Here is a 13816-nt window from a genome sequence, read left to right as displayed (position 1 = left end):
AATGCTCTTTTCTTTTCAATTTTTCATTACTGTCATTTCAATAGTGTGCTTTTCTAATTTTATTTTACAAAGAATAAGAATATAATTTGCTTTTTTTTTTTTTCAGTAAGGCAATGGGGTTGAGTGACTTACCCAAGGTTACACAGCTAGGCAATTATTAAGTGTCTGAGGCCAGATTTGAACTCAGGTACTCCTGACTCCAGGGCCGGTTCTCTATCCACTGTGCCACCTAGCTGCCCCCTATATTTTGATTTTTAAAAAAATATCATTGAGGGCGTCTAGGTGGCATAGTGGATAAAGCACCGGCCTTGGAGTCAGTAGTACCTGGGTTCACATCCGGTCTCAGACACTTAATAATTACCTAGCTGTGTGGCCTTGGGCAAGCCACTTAACCCCATTTGCCTTGCAAAAAAAAAAAAAACCTAAAAAATAAAAAATATATAATTGAACTAAGGTTAGTCTCTTTTCCTTGGACCACTACATTTTGAGGAGAGGAGGAATTGGTTCTAGGTTCAATAGAGTAAAAACTTCTGTAAGTCTTGGTTCATTTGTACAAGTAGTTCTTAGTCTTCTGTTACCCTATTCAAACTAAGTAAATAATCTTGCTACTCTACTTCAAAAAGAGAATGTGAGCCTGGAGGAGACAAGAACATATGGGAGTCAGCTGGCTAAAGTTTTCAATTACTTTTGGAAGATCAATTTAACATCTGAGTGGAGGATGAACTGGAATGAGGATATACTTGAGGCAGGGAGATCAACCAACAGGATATTGCAACAGTCCAGGCATGAGGTATTGATAGCGTGCAGAGGCATGGGGACAGTATTAGGGGAAAGAAAGGGACAAATACAAGAGATATTACAAAGGGAGAAATGACAAGACTTGACAGCTGGCTGAAAGTAGGACTGAGAGAGAATAGAAGCTGAAAATAAGATGCCCCAGTGAGTGGAAGACAGGTGCCCTCTGCAGTAATAGAAAAGTTGGGAAGAGGGAATGGTTTGGGGGAAGCAGAATGAGTTCAAGTTGGAATGTTTTGGGGTTTAGACAACCAGCAGACATACACATATACTGCCTTAACATAGACCCAAATACTGATGGACACATCTTCTCACAGAAGAATTATTAACTCGGTAGTATTTTCCAACAAGTCTTCTTCATCTGTGTATTCTGACTTCCCTTTAAAATTAGTGAAAGTCTGAACAATAAAAAGCAAAATTATAAATGAGAAGAATTTGACTCAGGGTTTATATTCAGAGTTTCTGTGTAGGAAAACAGCAATGTCATCTATATCATCTGCTAGTATAACAGCAATAACCCTTTGGAATTTTCAGGATGTTCAGTACTCATTCTCCTCCTTAGCAAATTATTTTTTCAAATTTATTTTAATAATTATTCTTTTTCTCTACTTCATATTATCTAGATGGTCAGACCCTTATATGAAATTATGCCATGGAAACAATTGAAACAAAAAATAATGCTCGGAATTTGGTTTTCTCTTCATAGATGATTAAGGCCTTTTTTCCCAATAAATTCCTTTAAAATATTGCACATAATTGCACTAAAATTTACATTAGCAAGATTACTAATTTTCCAACTGCAGTTTTAGCCTTTCTCCCTCAAGAACTTTCTCAAGTTGTTTTAACTTACACAAAATAACTTTTATGCTTGCTTTCTTTATTTGTTCTAAATGACTGAATTTTGCAGAGAAAAACAGGATCTGAAGAAAGTAAGGGAGTGTGGTATAATAGAATGAACAGTGGACTGGGATCCAGGAGATCTGGATTTACATCTGCCAATTACTAGTCACTGAAACCTCTCTGAGCCTCAGTTTCCTCGTTTATGAAATAGCATTATTTTCTACCTCATAGGAGGTTTGTGAGGAGAAAGTAAAATCACATATTTATAACATTTTATAATAATAAGGTGCTATTATTATGCAAATGGATCATTCTTATTGCAACTACTTGCTGATCTGAGAATTTTTCATCTTGGTGAATTTCCTTCATTTAATATGAATAAACCAAAATGATGATAATTTCTTTAGCCATTTGGGGTTTACAAAGTTCTATACAAATGTTATTTTATTTTTCTCTTCACAATAATTGGGTAAAGTATATGCTTTTATGCTCCTCATCCTATAGTTGAGCAAACAAACTTTGCTTGATGTCTCAACCAGGGTTGCACAGTCGGTGAGTATCTAAGGCAAAATTTAAACTTGCATCTTCTTAAGTCCAAAACTCTTATTGACTACATCACCCTACCTGCTTCATGATAAAATATTTGATATACTTTGAAATGTTTCTAATAGGAAATATGTAGTGAGCAATGGAAATATTTAGAGACTTGGAGCTTCCTGAGAGCTAACAACTAAAAATTTTAAATCTATGTAATCAAGATATCATAAAACTAGCCCTAGAAAAGAACAATGAATATATCACTAAGCTTTGATTTTGTTTCCTAGGTGGCTTTGCATGCTTGTGGAGTGGCCACAGACATGGTAATTGAGCATTGCACCAAGGCTCAGGCTGCCTTTGTTACATGTCCTTGCTGTTATGGTTTCATTCAGAACACCTTGAAGTTTACATTTCCACGAAGGTAAAATCAGGAGTCCAAGGTCAAATAAAAGCCTGGGACTTGATTGTTTATTTCTTTGTTTGTTTTATTTAAAAGATATCTCTCAAATTAAGGAATAGGATCTTAATTTGCTGGAAATCATTCCTATTTGAATTTAGAACAAATTCCTGTTCCTCCTTAAGAAAAAAAAAGGTGCAGTAGAGTGGAAGATGAAGTTTTTTTCATTATTTGATTTGATGTGTGTTGTTTTTGCTTGAAAAAGCATAATTGAAAATACTTAAGACATACATACCTCATACATCAAAAACTTTCCTAGTATGATCAAGGGTAAAATCAAGATGTCCACTGTCACTATTATTTGGCATAGAGTAGAAATGCTAAAGCTAACTATAATAATAAGACAAGATAAACTAATTGAAGGAATAAAGACAGGCAAACAAGAAGCAAAATCATTCCTATTTAAAGATAAGAATTTAATTTAAAGTTGCCATCCAGGTCCCATTAGAGAGGTAATGGCTTCAGGATGCATACTTAAACAAATATTTTCTGGATATGATCAGTGCCACATTTTGTATTGCTTGACTATTCATACCTTTTTATAAGTGGGTTGGGGTTTTTTTTACTTTTCCCCAATAAGAAGTTTAGGGGAAGGCAGAAGAAAGACAAAATAGATTGAGAAAAAATAAATTAAAAAAATTAAAGATGATATGAGAATTGGTTTAGGAAACAGTAGAGAAACAAAGAAAAATTAATTAATAGTAATTACAGTAGAATAGTAGGATACAAAATATGAACTGCCACACCACCATTTTCAGTAAAATAGCAGGGTGAAAGATATATATCCCCAAAACTGTTCTTTATATTTCCTTGCGGATCACCATTAAGATACGATGGTTCCCTAATACTTTAAATTTAGATAATTGGTACATTGTTAGAGACTAGAAAGAAATATATTTAGGTGTGTCAGTGTGTTTTAATGAATAATGCAACTTTTCTCTGATAAAGATTCCTATGTATTTGAATATAGAAAAACTACTACTTTGCTTTCTTGGTTTCCATTTCAGTAAAATTGCTTCAGTGAGATTTTTAACTTGACCTTACTCTGTTGCTTTTACTGTAGAACAGAGTTTGATTGAAGCATTCCTCCTAGAACTAAAATTTTAGTTTTCTATTTATATACTTGTTTTTGAAAATGTCCAGTGGGTAGTGTTAGAACTCATTTCCATAGCTTCTAGGAGGAAGAGATAGGAGGAGATAATTCATTTAAAATGCATTCTATTGGGGAATTTACTTGCCAAATTACTCACCAGGATCGGTTAAATAATTGGAATATTCACTGTTCATGGTCAGGCCATGCATATTAAAACTATTATATAGATTCAGTGCAAGATGGCTAAAAGAATTAAAGAAAATAATAATAAAATTCATTTGGATTGCCTAAAGGTCCAAAAAAAAAATGGAAAGAAGAGAGTGTTGGCACTATCAGATTTCAAACCAAACCACAAGGTTGTAATTACTATCTGATATTAAATTTTAAAAAATAGAAAATTAGATCAATGGAGTAGACTAAAAGATTCAAAAACAAAGATTCCCACTGTATTTAGATACAGTAACAACCAACTACTAGGAAGAAGAATTTTTATTTAACAACAACTACAGGGAAAACTTGAAAGCAGACTGATGAAAAATAGGTCTATAGCAGCATCTTACACTTTCTATCACAAATTTCAAATGGACAAATCCTCACCCACACACACACACACACACACACACACACACAAACAAGCACACAAAACACACATGCAAACAGAAACTGATATGACCAGGCAAAGTACATGACCAAGAAGATATCTTTTTTTCTTTCTTTTGTTTTTAGTCCAGACCTGATTTAATCAGAAACTTTCTCTACTGACTGAAGATTGTCAGTTGATCTGTAACTTAAAGCTTCTAGTTTCCTATGATACTGAGAGTTAAAGTTACCTGCCCATTATCACATAGAAAAATCATAAAAGAAAAAAATCAACTACTCTAATTAGATAAACTTCAAAACTTTTACAAGAATGAAATCAGTGCAGCTAGAATCAAGAGAAAAGCTGTAGATCAGAAGTTTATATTAAATATATCTGACTTGCAAAAGCTTTAAGTGATTAACAGAACTCTGTTATTAAAAGCCTGTAACAGTAAAAGAGTAAAGTTTTCAAAAAAAAGAAATATATGAATTATCAGCCACCTGAAAATATTTAAATCAACTCATCAGAAACGTGAAAATTAAAAAAGCCTTGAGCATGACTTTTCTTCTGGAAAGTTAGCAAAGGTACTACCAGAAGAGAAAGCTCTGTTTGAGGGATGGAGGGGGCAAAGACACAACAGGTTCTGGCAGGAAACTGTAGGATTATGTGAGTTACTGGATTGTTTAGACTCTAGGCCTGAGATTCCTCTACTGAGATTATATCTCAGAGATTTTTACAAAATGAAAAAACCCTATGTAAAAAAATATTCACAGCAGTGAAGTCAAATGCATGCTCATGATTGTAAATAAAGCTGAACAAATCATGGACTAGAATGACTGAGAACAAATAATGTAAATAGGTAGGGTGGTAGACCTAGAGGCAGGAAGGCCTAATATAGTGTGAGCATGGGTACCCTGTACCTAACTTCTGTCAAGTGGAGAAAATAATGACAAGCCTCACAGCATTGTTGTTAGGATCAAGTGAGACAGTGTGTAAAATTCTGGGAGCTAATAGTGTTAGAAGCAACAGCCACAGGAGCAGTAGCCACTACAGCTACTTCCCTTGGAAAGATGGAGGAATCTGAAAAATTCAAACCAACATCCTCTGAAGTGATGTAGGTATCAAAAGTAGTGCCAAGAGAATAAGATACAAAATGACAACCTAAATAAAGTTAACATGAAGATATAACAAAATTCTGGTCAAATATAGCAGTCAGAATCTAGTTCTGTTCTGCCAAAATTTAAGGACTATGATGATGAGGAGGAGGAGGAGGATAGCTGATAATTACCAGCACCTTCTGTGTTCCTGGCCCTAGCTCAGAGCCTTATAAATTATCTCATGTGAGCATCATAACCTAGGCGATAGGGGCTATTATTTCCCCTATTTTACAGATAAAGCGGGCAATCAGAAATTGAATAATTTGCCTAGGGTCACTGTGAGGTTGAAAAATGTTTGAGAGACACAATAAGGACAGCATGTTTTTAATAAAATGATGGTAATTTGACCAACTTTCTCAAATCAAAGACAATCATAATGATGGACTCACAATTTATGTACTCTTTCAATAGGGGTTGATGTACCTCCATAATCATATCACTGCTGTACAGAGAAAAATATCTCTATATAAGACCACTTCCAGACTTGGAGCCTAGACGAAAGGGTTTGTCTCCACCCAAGATTGAGTAGAACACTTTGGACTTCCCCTTTTAGGATTAAATTCATTGCAAGGTTGGGTGGGGCCTGATCAATATTGAGGAGTCTAGGCAATGTCATTATCAGTAATGTCCTTCTGAAGAAAAACTGAACTTTTAAAATAAGAAATTTAATAGAAGGGGAGAGCCTCTGATTTTCCCACAAGATATTGGCTAGTAATAATCATTTCTCACTATCACATAGCTAGTAGTGCCTTAAGCCAATTGCACACTGGTTCAAAATCTAAGCTTGTGATCTAAAGAAATTGAATGTATATAATAAGTATTTTTTAATCCTCTTAAAAATAAAAACACTTGGGGTGGCTAGGTGGCGTAGTGAATAAAGCACCGGCCCTGGAGTCAGGAGTACCTGGGTTCAAATCTGGTCTCAGACACTTAATAATTACCTAGCTGTGTGGCCTTGGGCAAGCCACTTAACCCCATTTGCCTTGTGAAAACCTAACAAAAAATAAAAAATAAAAACACTCAGCAAGACCATACAAACTAAAAATCAGTATATATATATATATATATATATACATGTGTGTATATATATATATATATATATATATATATATATATATATATCTTTGAGTGGAACTTCCCTGTTGTAGACCTTGGACTAATCCCTAGACTAAATTTTTTCAGTCTTCAAGAATTGATACATTTTTTTTACCAATTTATGACAGAGAAAAACTATATTCATATTTCAATCTTATTTTTCACTACATAATAAGTAAAATGCATTCCCTTTGCACAGAGGAAAGGGAAGTCTTTTCGATAGACCTGATATTACTAGAACTCAGTCAGAATTATGAATGATTACCAGTTTTAGCATTTCTGCATCTCTGAGGGAGACACATTAAAAAATAATTTAGTGGGTCCTTAGGATAAGGCTCAAGTGACCTTTCATGACACCTGGAAAAAGACTAGGAAATATTCATGACTCACCCTCAAATCCAAAGAACCAATCTGTTAAGTACTGTGCTCCCAAACAGAAGAGGGGAAAGCTCCCTTATACACACCTACCCAACTCTTCCTAGTCTGGGTTTCAAATCCTGCCTCTGACATTTTCCCAGATCCCCTCTATATATTAATCCATGTCTGTTTCACAGGTCTGTTGGAAAAAATATATAATAATATATATAAATATAATATAAATCTGATCTCTAATTTTTTCACAATATGACGTTAATAAATTCTACCTTATAATTGAGCAAATTATAATCAACCACAAAAGCAGTAAAATTTTGAGGATGTTCGACATTTTCTTTAAAAAGTATTTAAGGGAATCTTTAGGTCTTCTGAGACAACCCTCTCATTTGATAAATGATTAAACTGAGGCCCAAACCTGTCAATCAAGTAAATTGCTCAAATAGTAGCTATAAGCACTATTGGTTGTAGCAGCAGCAGAAGCATTAGTAATAGTAGTAGTAATAGTAGTAGTAGTAGTAGTAGTAGTAGTAGTAGTAGTAGTAGTAGTAGTAGCAGCAGCAGCATGTAGCTCTGCCCTGCCAAAATTTAAGGACTATGATGGTGATGATGAGGATGAGGAGGAGGACCAGGGGGGAGGATAATGATAGCTGATAATTACTCAGCATCTTCTGTGTTCCTGGCCCTAGCCCAGAGCTTTATAAATTATCTCATGTCACTGTCAAATAATTTAAAGCTAGTAGGTGACCTGGGGCAAGTCTCTTAATCCTATTTGCCTTGGTTTCCTCATATGTAAAATGAATTAGGGAAAAATTGACAAACTACTCCAGTACTTTTGCCAAGAAAACCACAAAAGACTAAACAGCAAAGCTTTCTGAATCCAAATCCCCATAGCTTTGGGTATTTGCTATACTAATAGTAAGCAACACCAGGATTCAAACCCAGGATTATTTGATAGCGCATACAACATTTTCCCTTGTATGATCTTTATAATTTGACAAGTATAAGCTTTATTTTTTCCTCTTCATCTCTAGTGTTTGATCTATAATGGCACACCTCAGCAAGTAGAAAGAGGATTAAAGGAAGTAAAACCATTCTGATTTTTTTATTTTAATTCATTTATTTTTCCAACTACATGTAATGATAGTTTTCAACAATCATTTTTTGTAAGGTTTGAGTTCCACAGTTTTTCTCCCTCCTCCTCCCCTAGACATATAGTAATCTAATACAGGTTATACATATAGGTATAACCATGTTAAACATATTTCTATACTAATCATGTTGTGAAAGAAGAATCGGAACAAAAGGAAAAACATAAATTTTTAAAATTGAAAATAGTCTGCATTCAGACTCTATAGTTCCTTCTCTGGATATGGATGTTATTTTCTATCACAAGTCCTTTAGAATTGTCTTAGATTAACAACATCATATTTTAATGATACAAGCATTTACTGTTTCATTTTCTCTTAAATAATGTGCATAATTATAAATAGTTGTATATTTGAAAGCCTCTCAGGAAATTTATAACCACTTTATGAACTTAACCATACACAAGAATGATTATCACTGTTCTCTTTAAGTAAATTTATAAATTAAAAAGGTAGTACTCAGCAGAGCTTCCTAAAAATTGTCACTAAAATTTCACCTCTTATTCCCTTAGAATATTTTAGAAAAAGTCAGTTTCAACCCAGACAAGAGACTGTCATCATTTTTAGGAGAATAATGCCAAGATCACACCAGCTTTGGAAATGCATAAATAAATACTATTGAATGGCAGACAGGTAGGGAAAAGTCCTTAATTTCACACCAAAAGTACAAGGAGATTTAGCAAGAGGATTAATCCTTATGGGTATTGTGTCTACCTGAATTACTGACCTGGAACTTTGACTTCTTGGACTGGTACTTAGTTATAAATCTAAAACCATTTTAAAAAAACTATTGTAAATCTTTTTTTTAAAAAAAGTAAATATCCATGAAAGAAATAAAACAAAGACAACTCACAAAAGAAAAACATTGAAATGAATTAGAGATTTAGCATGTTCTACCTGAGCCCTGTTAGAGAAGATGATTCTTGCAGTTAGATTTCCTTGTTTAAACTGTTCAGATAAGACATTTATTTTTCTGGAATTTAGTCATCTAAAACTATTTTTTAATTGGCATTTTTCTGTAATTATTTAAAGTAATGGCTAACTACTTTTTCTGTTTCAGTGCACCATTCAAGGAAGTTTTATCCTACAAGGTAATAAATAATCCAGGAATACATCATATTTTCTTTATGTAGTTTGTTTTCTCCTATCAGGTTCATAGTGGAGTGAATAATTTGTTTTTAGATTTTAAGTATGAATAGCTAAATTTGTCAATGTTTTTGAAGAAGAAAAAAATACAAAATGTTGAACTACTGGAATATCAATTTTGAGTCATGACAATCTAATTCAAAATTGCAACTAATGTATTAGTGTGGCATCACTTACTATTCTTTACACAGTCCTTCTATCTTCTGATCTTTCCTCAGTTCCTGAAATGCCCAAACTCCCCACCTTAACCCCTTAGAAATCCATCCATGTTTCTTTCAAAACTTAGCTAAGATGCCTCCTGAGGAGTCCTTTACTACTCTCCATAGCTATAGTATTACCCTCACCCTCATTGCTGTTTATGTATTTAGTATTTTTTTACATGCAAAAACAGGTTGTTTTCCCCAAGGAAATGCAATATTAGTCCTCTGGGGCAATGACTGTTTCATTTTTTTCTTTGTGTCTCCAGCACAGCCCTTGGCATATGGTAGACCCTTAATAGATAGTTACTAATTGATAGATAAATTTACTTTACCATCATCACTTTTTATTAATCTCTTCGATATAGTGCTATTTATTTCTTCTCTAATTGGATTTATGATACACTGTTGGCATCATAATGGAATGAAGAAATCACTTTTTTAAAAGCAATTTCCTGTGATTCTTTAAGATTTCCCTTTATTACCTTTACTGCTAAGTTATTCTCATCATTGCCCTTGTGGATTGCTTCTTCCATTTGACCTAACCTGATTTTTTTTAACATGTTGTTTTCTTCAGTATTTTTTTGAATCTTCTTGACAAGTTTTTTTCATATTTTTCCTGCATCTCTCTCAATTCTCTTCCCAATTTTTTCTCTGCCTCCCTTACTTGATTTTCAAAATCTTTTTTTGAGCTCTGTCATAGCCTGAGCCCAGTTCCTATTTTTTTGGAAGACCTTTGATACAGAAGCACTGACTTTGTCATCTTATTAGTATGTGTTTTGTGCCTCCATAGGACCACAGTAATTGTCTATGGTCAGATTCTTTTCCTTCTGTTCTTTGCTCATTTCCCCCAGCCTGACTAGTTTTAATGCACTTCCCAAACTTTTGAATGTTTTTTGGGACCCCTCTCCAGGGACCTCAGTTCCTCCAATGTCATATGAGAGTCCTGGCCTGTGCTCTGGACTGTTTATGACCACAAGCACTCCCCTCTTCCCTGGAGCTGGGAGGAGGGTCCCTATTCTACTGTGGCAATGGCGGGGGGGGGGGAGCAGACTGTGACCTGGATCTGAGAGTGGGCAAACAGCAGAGTCCTGCCCCAAGGATAGCAGAGACACTGCTGCAGTCTCTCCTACCCACCTTGGGGCTGGGTGGCTCCACAGGTTCCTGGGGAGAGGCTGTGCTGAGGCCTAGCTAGCCTGGGCTCACACTCACTCTGGTGCAGCAGTTTTTCCTGTGACATTCCAAGTTTTCCTTGATGCTCCCTGGACTGAGAGATCTGGAAAATGCTCCCCATGGACCCAGGTGCCCCCAGAGACCCAGGCATCCCATGGAAGGCTGGATCTGGCTTGCTCTGGTACAGCATGGCCTGGCTATGCTGCAGCCCTTTCCAACCACAGTGGAACCTTACTGCAAAATTATTACTGAATTGTGTCAAACTCAAATAGAGACAGATAAGATTCCTGCAGATTTCAGAGTGACTTAGAAAACTACATGTTATTATGATCTGTGTTCTAATGTATGTCTCTTTATTTTGTTAAATGTTTCCCAGTTAGATTATCTGTTTTGGGTCTGCTGAGGAGTGTTGCAGCCATATGTGGTCAAGTGCTTTACACCTCTAAGGCTGGGTGACTTCTGAGATCCCTTCCAAAGTTAGATCTTTTATGTTATGCACATAGATTTTAAAATGACAGTCTCATTTTAAACAGAAAGTTTTAGTATTCATTGTGTCTTAACCCTTTCTGATTTGAACTTAGCATTGGACCCTGAATCTATCCTACAGGATGTTAACTGTCCCTCACATCTTTGTGTCTCTAAGAACCTCTGTGATTTTTCATCCAAGTCACTGGTAAAAACATTGGATAGGTTAGATCTGTCCTATCCTAGACAAGTCCCTCCAACTCCAATAAAGGCTGGCAGGCAGTAAGCATTTATGAAGTCACTTAAAATGTCTTATGTCCTAGGGATACAAAGAGAGGTCATCCTGAGTGTGAAGAAGGGGACTGGACAGGTTTCTCATGGAGGAAGCCAGAAGACAGAGATGGGGGGGGGGGGTCACATTTTAGGCCTTGGCTCTCTGAATCTCATTACAGAATTTCCACGAATGACTGCTAAAGGCCTAGTTACTTCAATGACCTTAGTGATCAGGAACTCTTCTGTATTGTACATCACATCTCATTTCTTCTTGCTTTTCCTATCTGTCTTTCAGTAAGTCCTCTACAATATCTGTCCAAAGGGCTGGACATTGGCCTCCTTGCTGCCCATCAAGCAAAACACAATTCCTGACTGGAGGCATTTTCACTGACTGTCCAGATAGAAACATCACTCTCTTAATGATTTCCAGAATGCTGCAGTTTAGCATGGTTTTCCTAAAATACAACATGCTAATAAGAATAATCAGTGATCCAGAGGGAGCAGAATTCCCCAGGCTCAGCTTTAATACAGCCTAAGATCATAGTAATAGCTTTCTTATCTGTCATAATATAACACTGAGCCATACTGAGCTCCCAGAATTTTTCCAGTAAAACTTCTGTCTAGCTATGTGTTCCCCATTTTGTATTTGTGAAGGTGATTATTTGAACTGATAAGTAAGACTTTATATCTGTTCTTATTAAATTTCATTGTCTTAGATTCAGCTGGATGTTTAAAGCTTCAAGATTTTTTTTCCTCAGTACACTAACTATCCCTCTCAATTTTGTATAATCTGTAAATTTCACAAGCATAGCATCTATGCTTTTATATGTCATTGAAAAAAATTAAGTACCATAAGTCCAAGTTCTGATTTTCTCCCAAAGTCTAGAGACCCTGGTTTCCATCTGTGACTTGCATCTTGTCATTCAACCAGCTCCAACTCCATCTAAATGAACAGTCATCTAGTTCAACATTGTCTGAATTTTTCTACATGATAGTGATAAAAGATATGGTCATATTTTTCTGAGATCTCAATAAATTATTTATACACACACACACACACACACACACACACAGCTCTGCTAATCCTTCTGTCTAATAACCATGTGAAAAGAAATGAGGTTAGTATGATATGATTCTTCTCTTTGTAATACTTGCTTCCTTTTTATAGATGTTCTCCAAGCCTTCCTTCAATTATTCATTGTAAAAGTTGGTCAGGAATGAAAACCAGGCTTACTAGTCAGCAACTTGAAAATTTCTTATCTGTTCTGAAAAATCTGGATGATATTTACCCTTCTCCAGTCCTGAAGCATCTCTCCCATTCACAGCAGACTTTCAGTGATCATTGAAGGGTTGGTTCACTCATGCCAGTCAGTTATTTTGATAGACAGATAGATCAATAGAGATATCACTTGCTAAATGCTGAAATGTTAGGTTCTAACAGCTTGAACTCATTAAGAGTAACTAAGTACTTTCTCTTCATTTACCTTTAGTCTTAACTTGCTATTAGTCATTTCTGTTCTGTCCCTTCCTTTCCAAAAATTATCCTCCATCAAAGAAAAAAAAACTGAAGAGTTCTGACTTCCCTCGACATCCAATAATCAGCTTCCTGTCCTTCCTGAGCATCTAGCCCTTCTCTTTGATTGTCCTCTTTTCTCCAATTAGCTTTAAAAAGAAACAAATCTTTCAGACCTAATTTACACGAATTCCTTATAATCATTTTTCTAGTTCACCTTTATTTTTTAATTAGATGAAAATCCAGAAAAATATCTTCTATTTTCTTAGAGTTCACTGTATATTCCCAAAAATTATTGATAATTGCTTTAATTTCCTCATTAGGAGATCCTGCACTTAATGAATGAGGATCTCAAATGACAAATGATCCTAACTGGTAGATGGGAAAGTGGTGTGCTCTTGTAAAATGTCACTGGCCTACCTAAAACAGTTTGTAACATAGCATTCATTTCATTTGTCCTTCTTTTGCCTCTGCAGGCCCTGGACACACATAAATTAAGAGTGCTTGACAAAATGGTTAAGTTGCCTTTTGCCTCTGAAAGTTCCTACTCCTTCAGCAACCAAAAGCCTTCTACAATATGTCACTGAGGGGAAACACTCAGTTTTTCACAGTAGAAAATAATTTCCAGCCTTTCTATTAGCTTCTTTTTCTGTAAGATACAGAAATACTTACATAAAGTTTTAGGGTACAAGAGAAAAATGAGAGTTAATTATATATCTTCACTAAATTAGTGGGTGGGTGGAAGGAAGGGACAAAGCAACAGAGAATATAGCAGTGATTAAGCTGTCAGGTAGAGATCCCTGAGGACTGGAATAACTAAGACTAGATTATCTACCAATTCTGCCTTTCCCCCCAATCATTGGGTAAAATCCCTGAACACCTTTTGCGTGGAATTTTGTTGCTACTCTGTGGTCTAGTAGAAAGAATTGGACTTGGAGGCAGGAGACTTGGACTGATACAATCCCCTAGACACTT

At 35.4% G+C, this 13816-nt stretch overlaps 1 protein-coding gene across 4 annotated transcripts in view; it reads left to right on the top strand.

Moving 5' to 3' along the window:
* Positions 1 to 13816, top strand: part of GSTCD (glutathione S-transferase C-terminal domain containing) — a 221174-nt gene that overhangs the window by 199111 nt on the left and 8247 nt on the right. For 3 of the 4 annotated variants that reach the window (XM_074228759.1, XM_074228758.1, XM_074228760.1), the window contains exons 9-10: positions 2460 to 2593; positions 9135 to 9165. In XM_074228759.1, coding sequence (XP_074084860.1) covers positions 2460 to 2593; positions 9135 to 9165 — 165 coding nt within the window. Of the gene's footprint in view, positions 1 to 2459; positions 2594 to 8586; positions 8708 to 9134; positions 9166 to 13816 lie in introns of all 4 variants that reach the window. The other variant, XR_012476903.1, reaches the window with a different exon arrangement.

The sequence above is a fragment of the Macrotis lagotis genome, chromosome 3 (assembly GCF_037893015.1).
Source record: "Macrotis lagotis isolate mMagLag1 chromosome 3, bilby.v1.9.chrom.fasta, whole genome shotgun sequence".
Classification (NCBI taxonomy): domain Eukaryota; kingdom Metazoa; phylum Chordata; class Mammalia; order Peramelemorphia; family Peramelidae; genus Macrotis; species Macrotis lagotis.
Note: the sequence above shows the minus strand (reverse complement) of the source record. Positions and strands in the feature narration are given on the sequence as shown.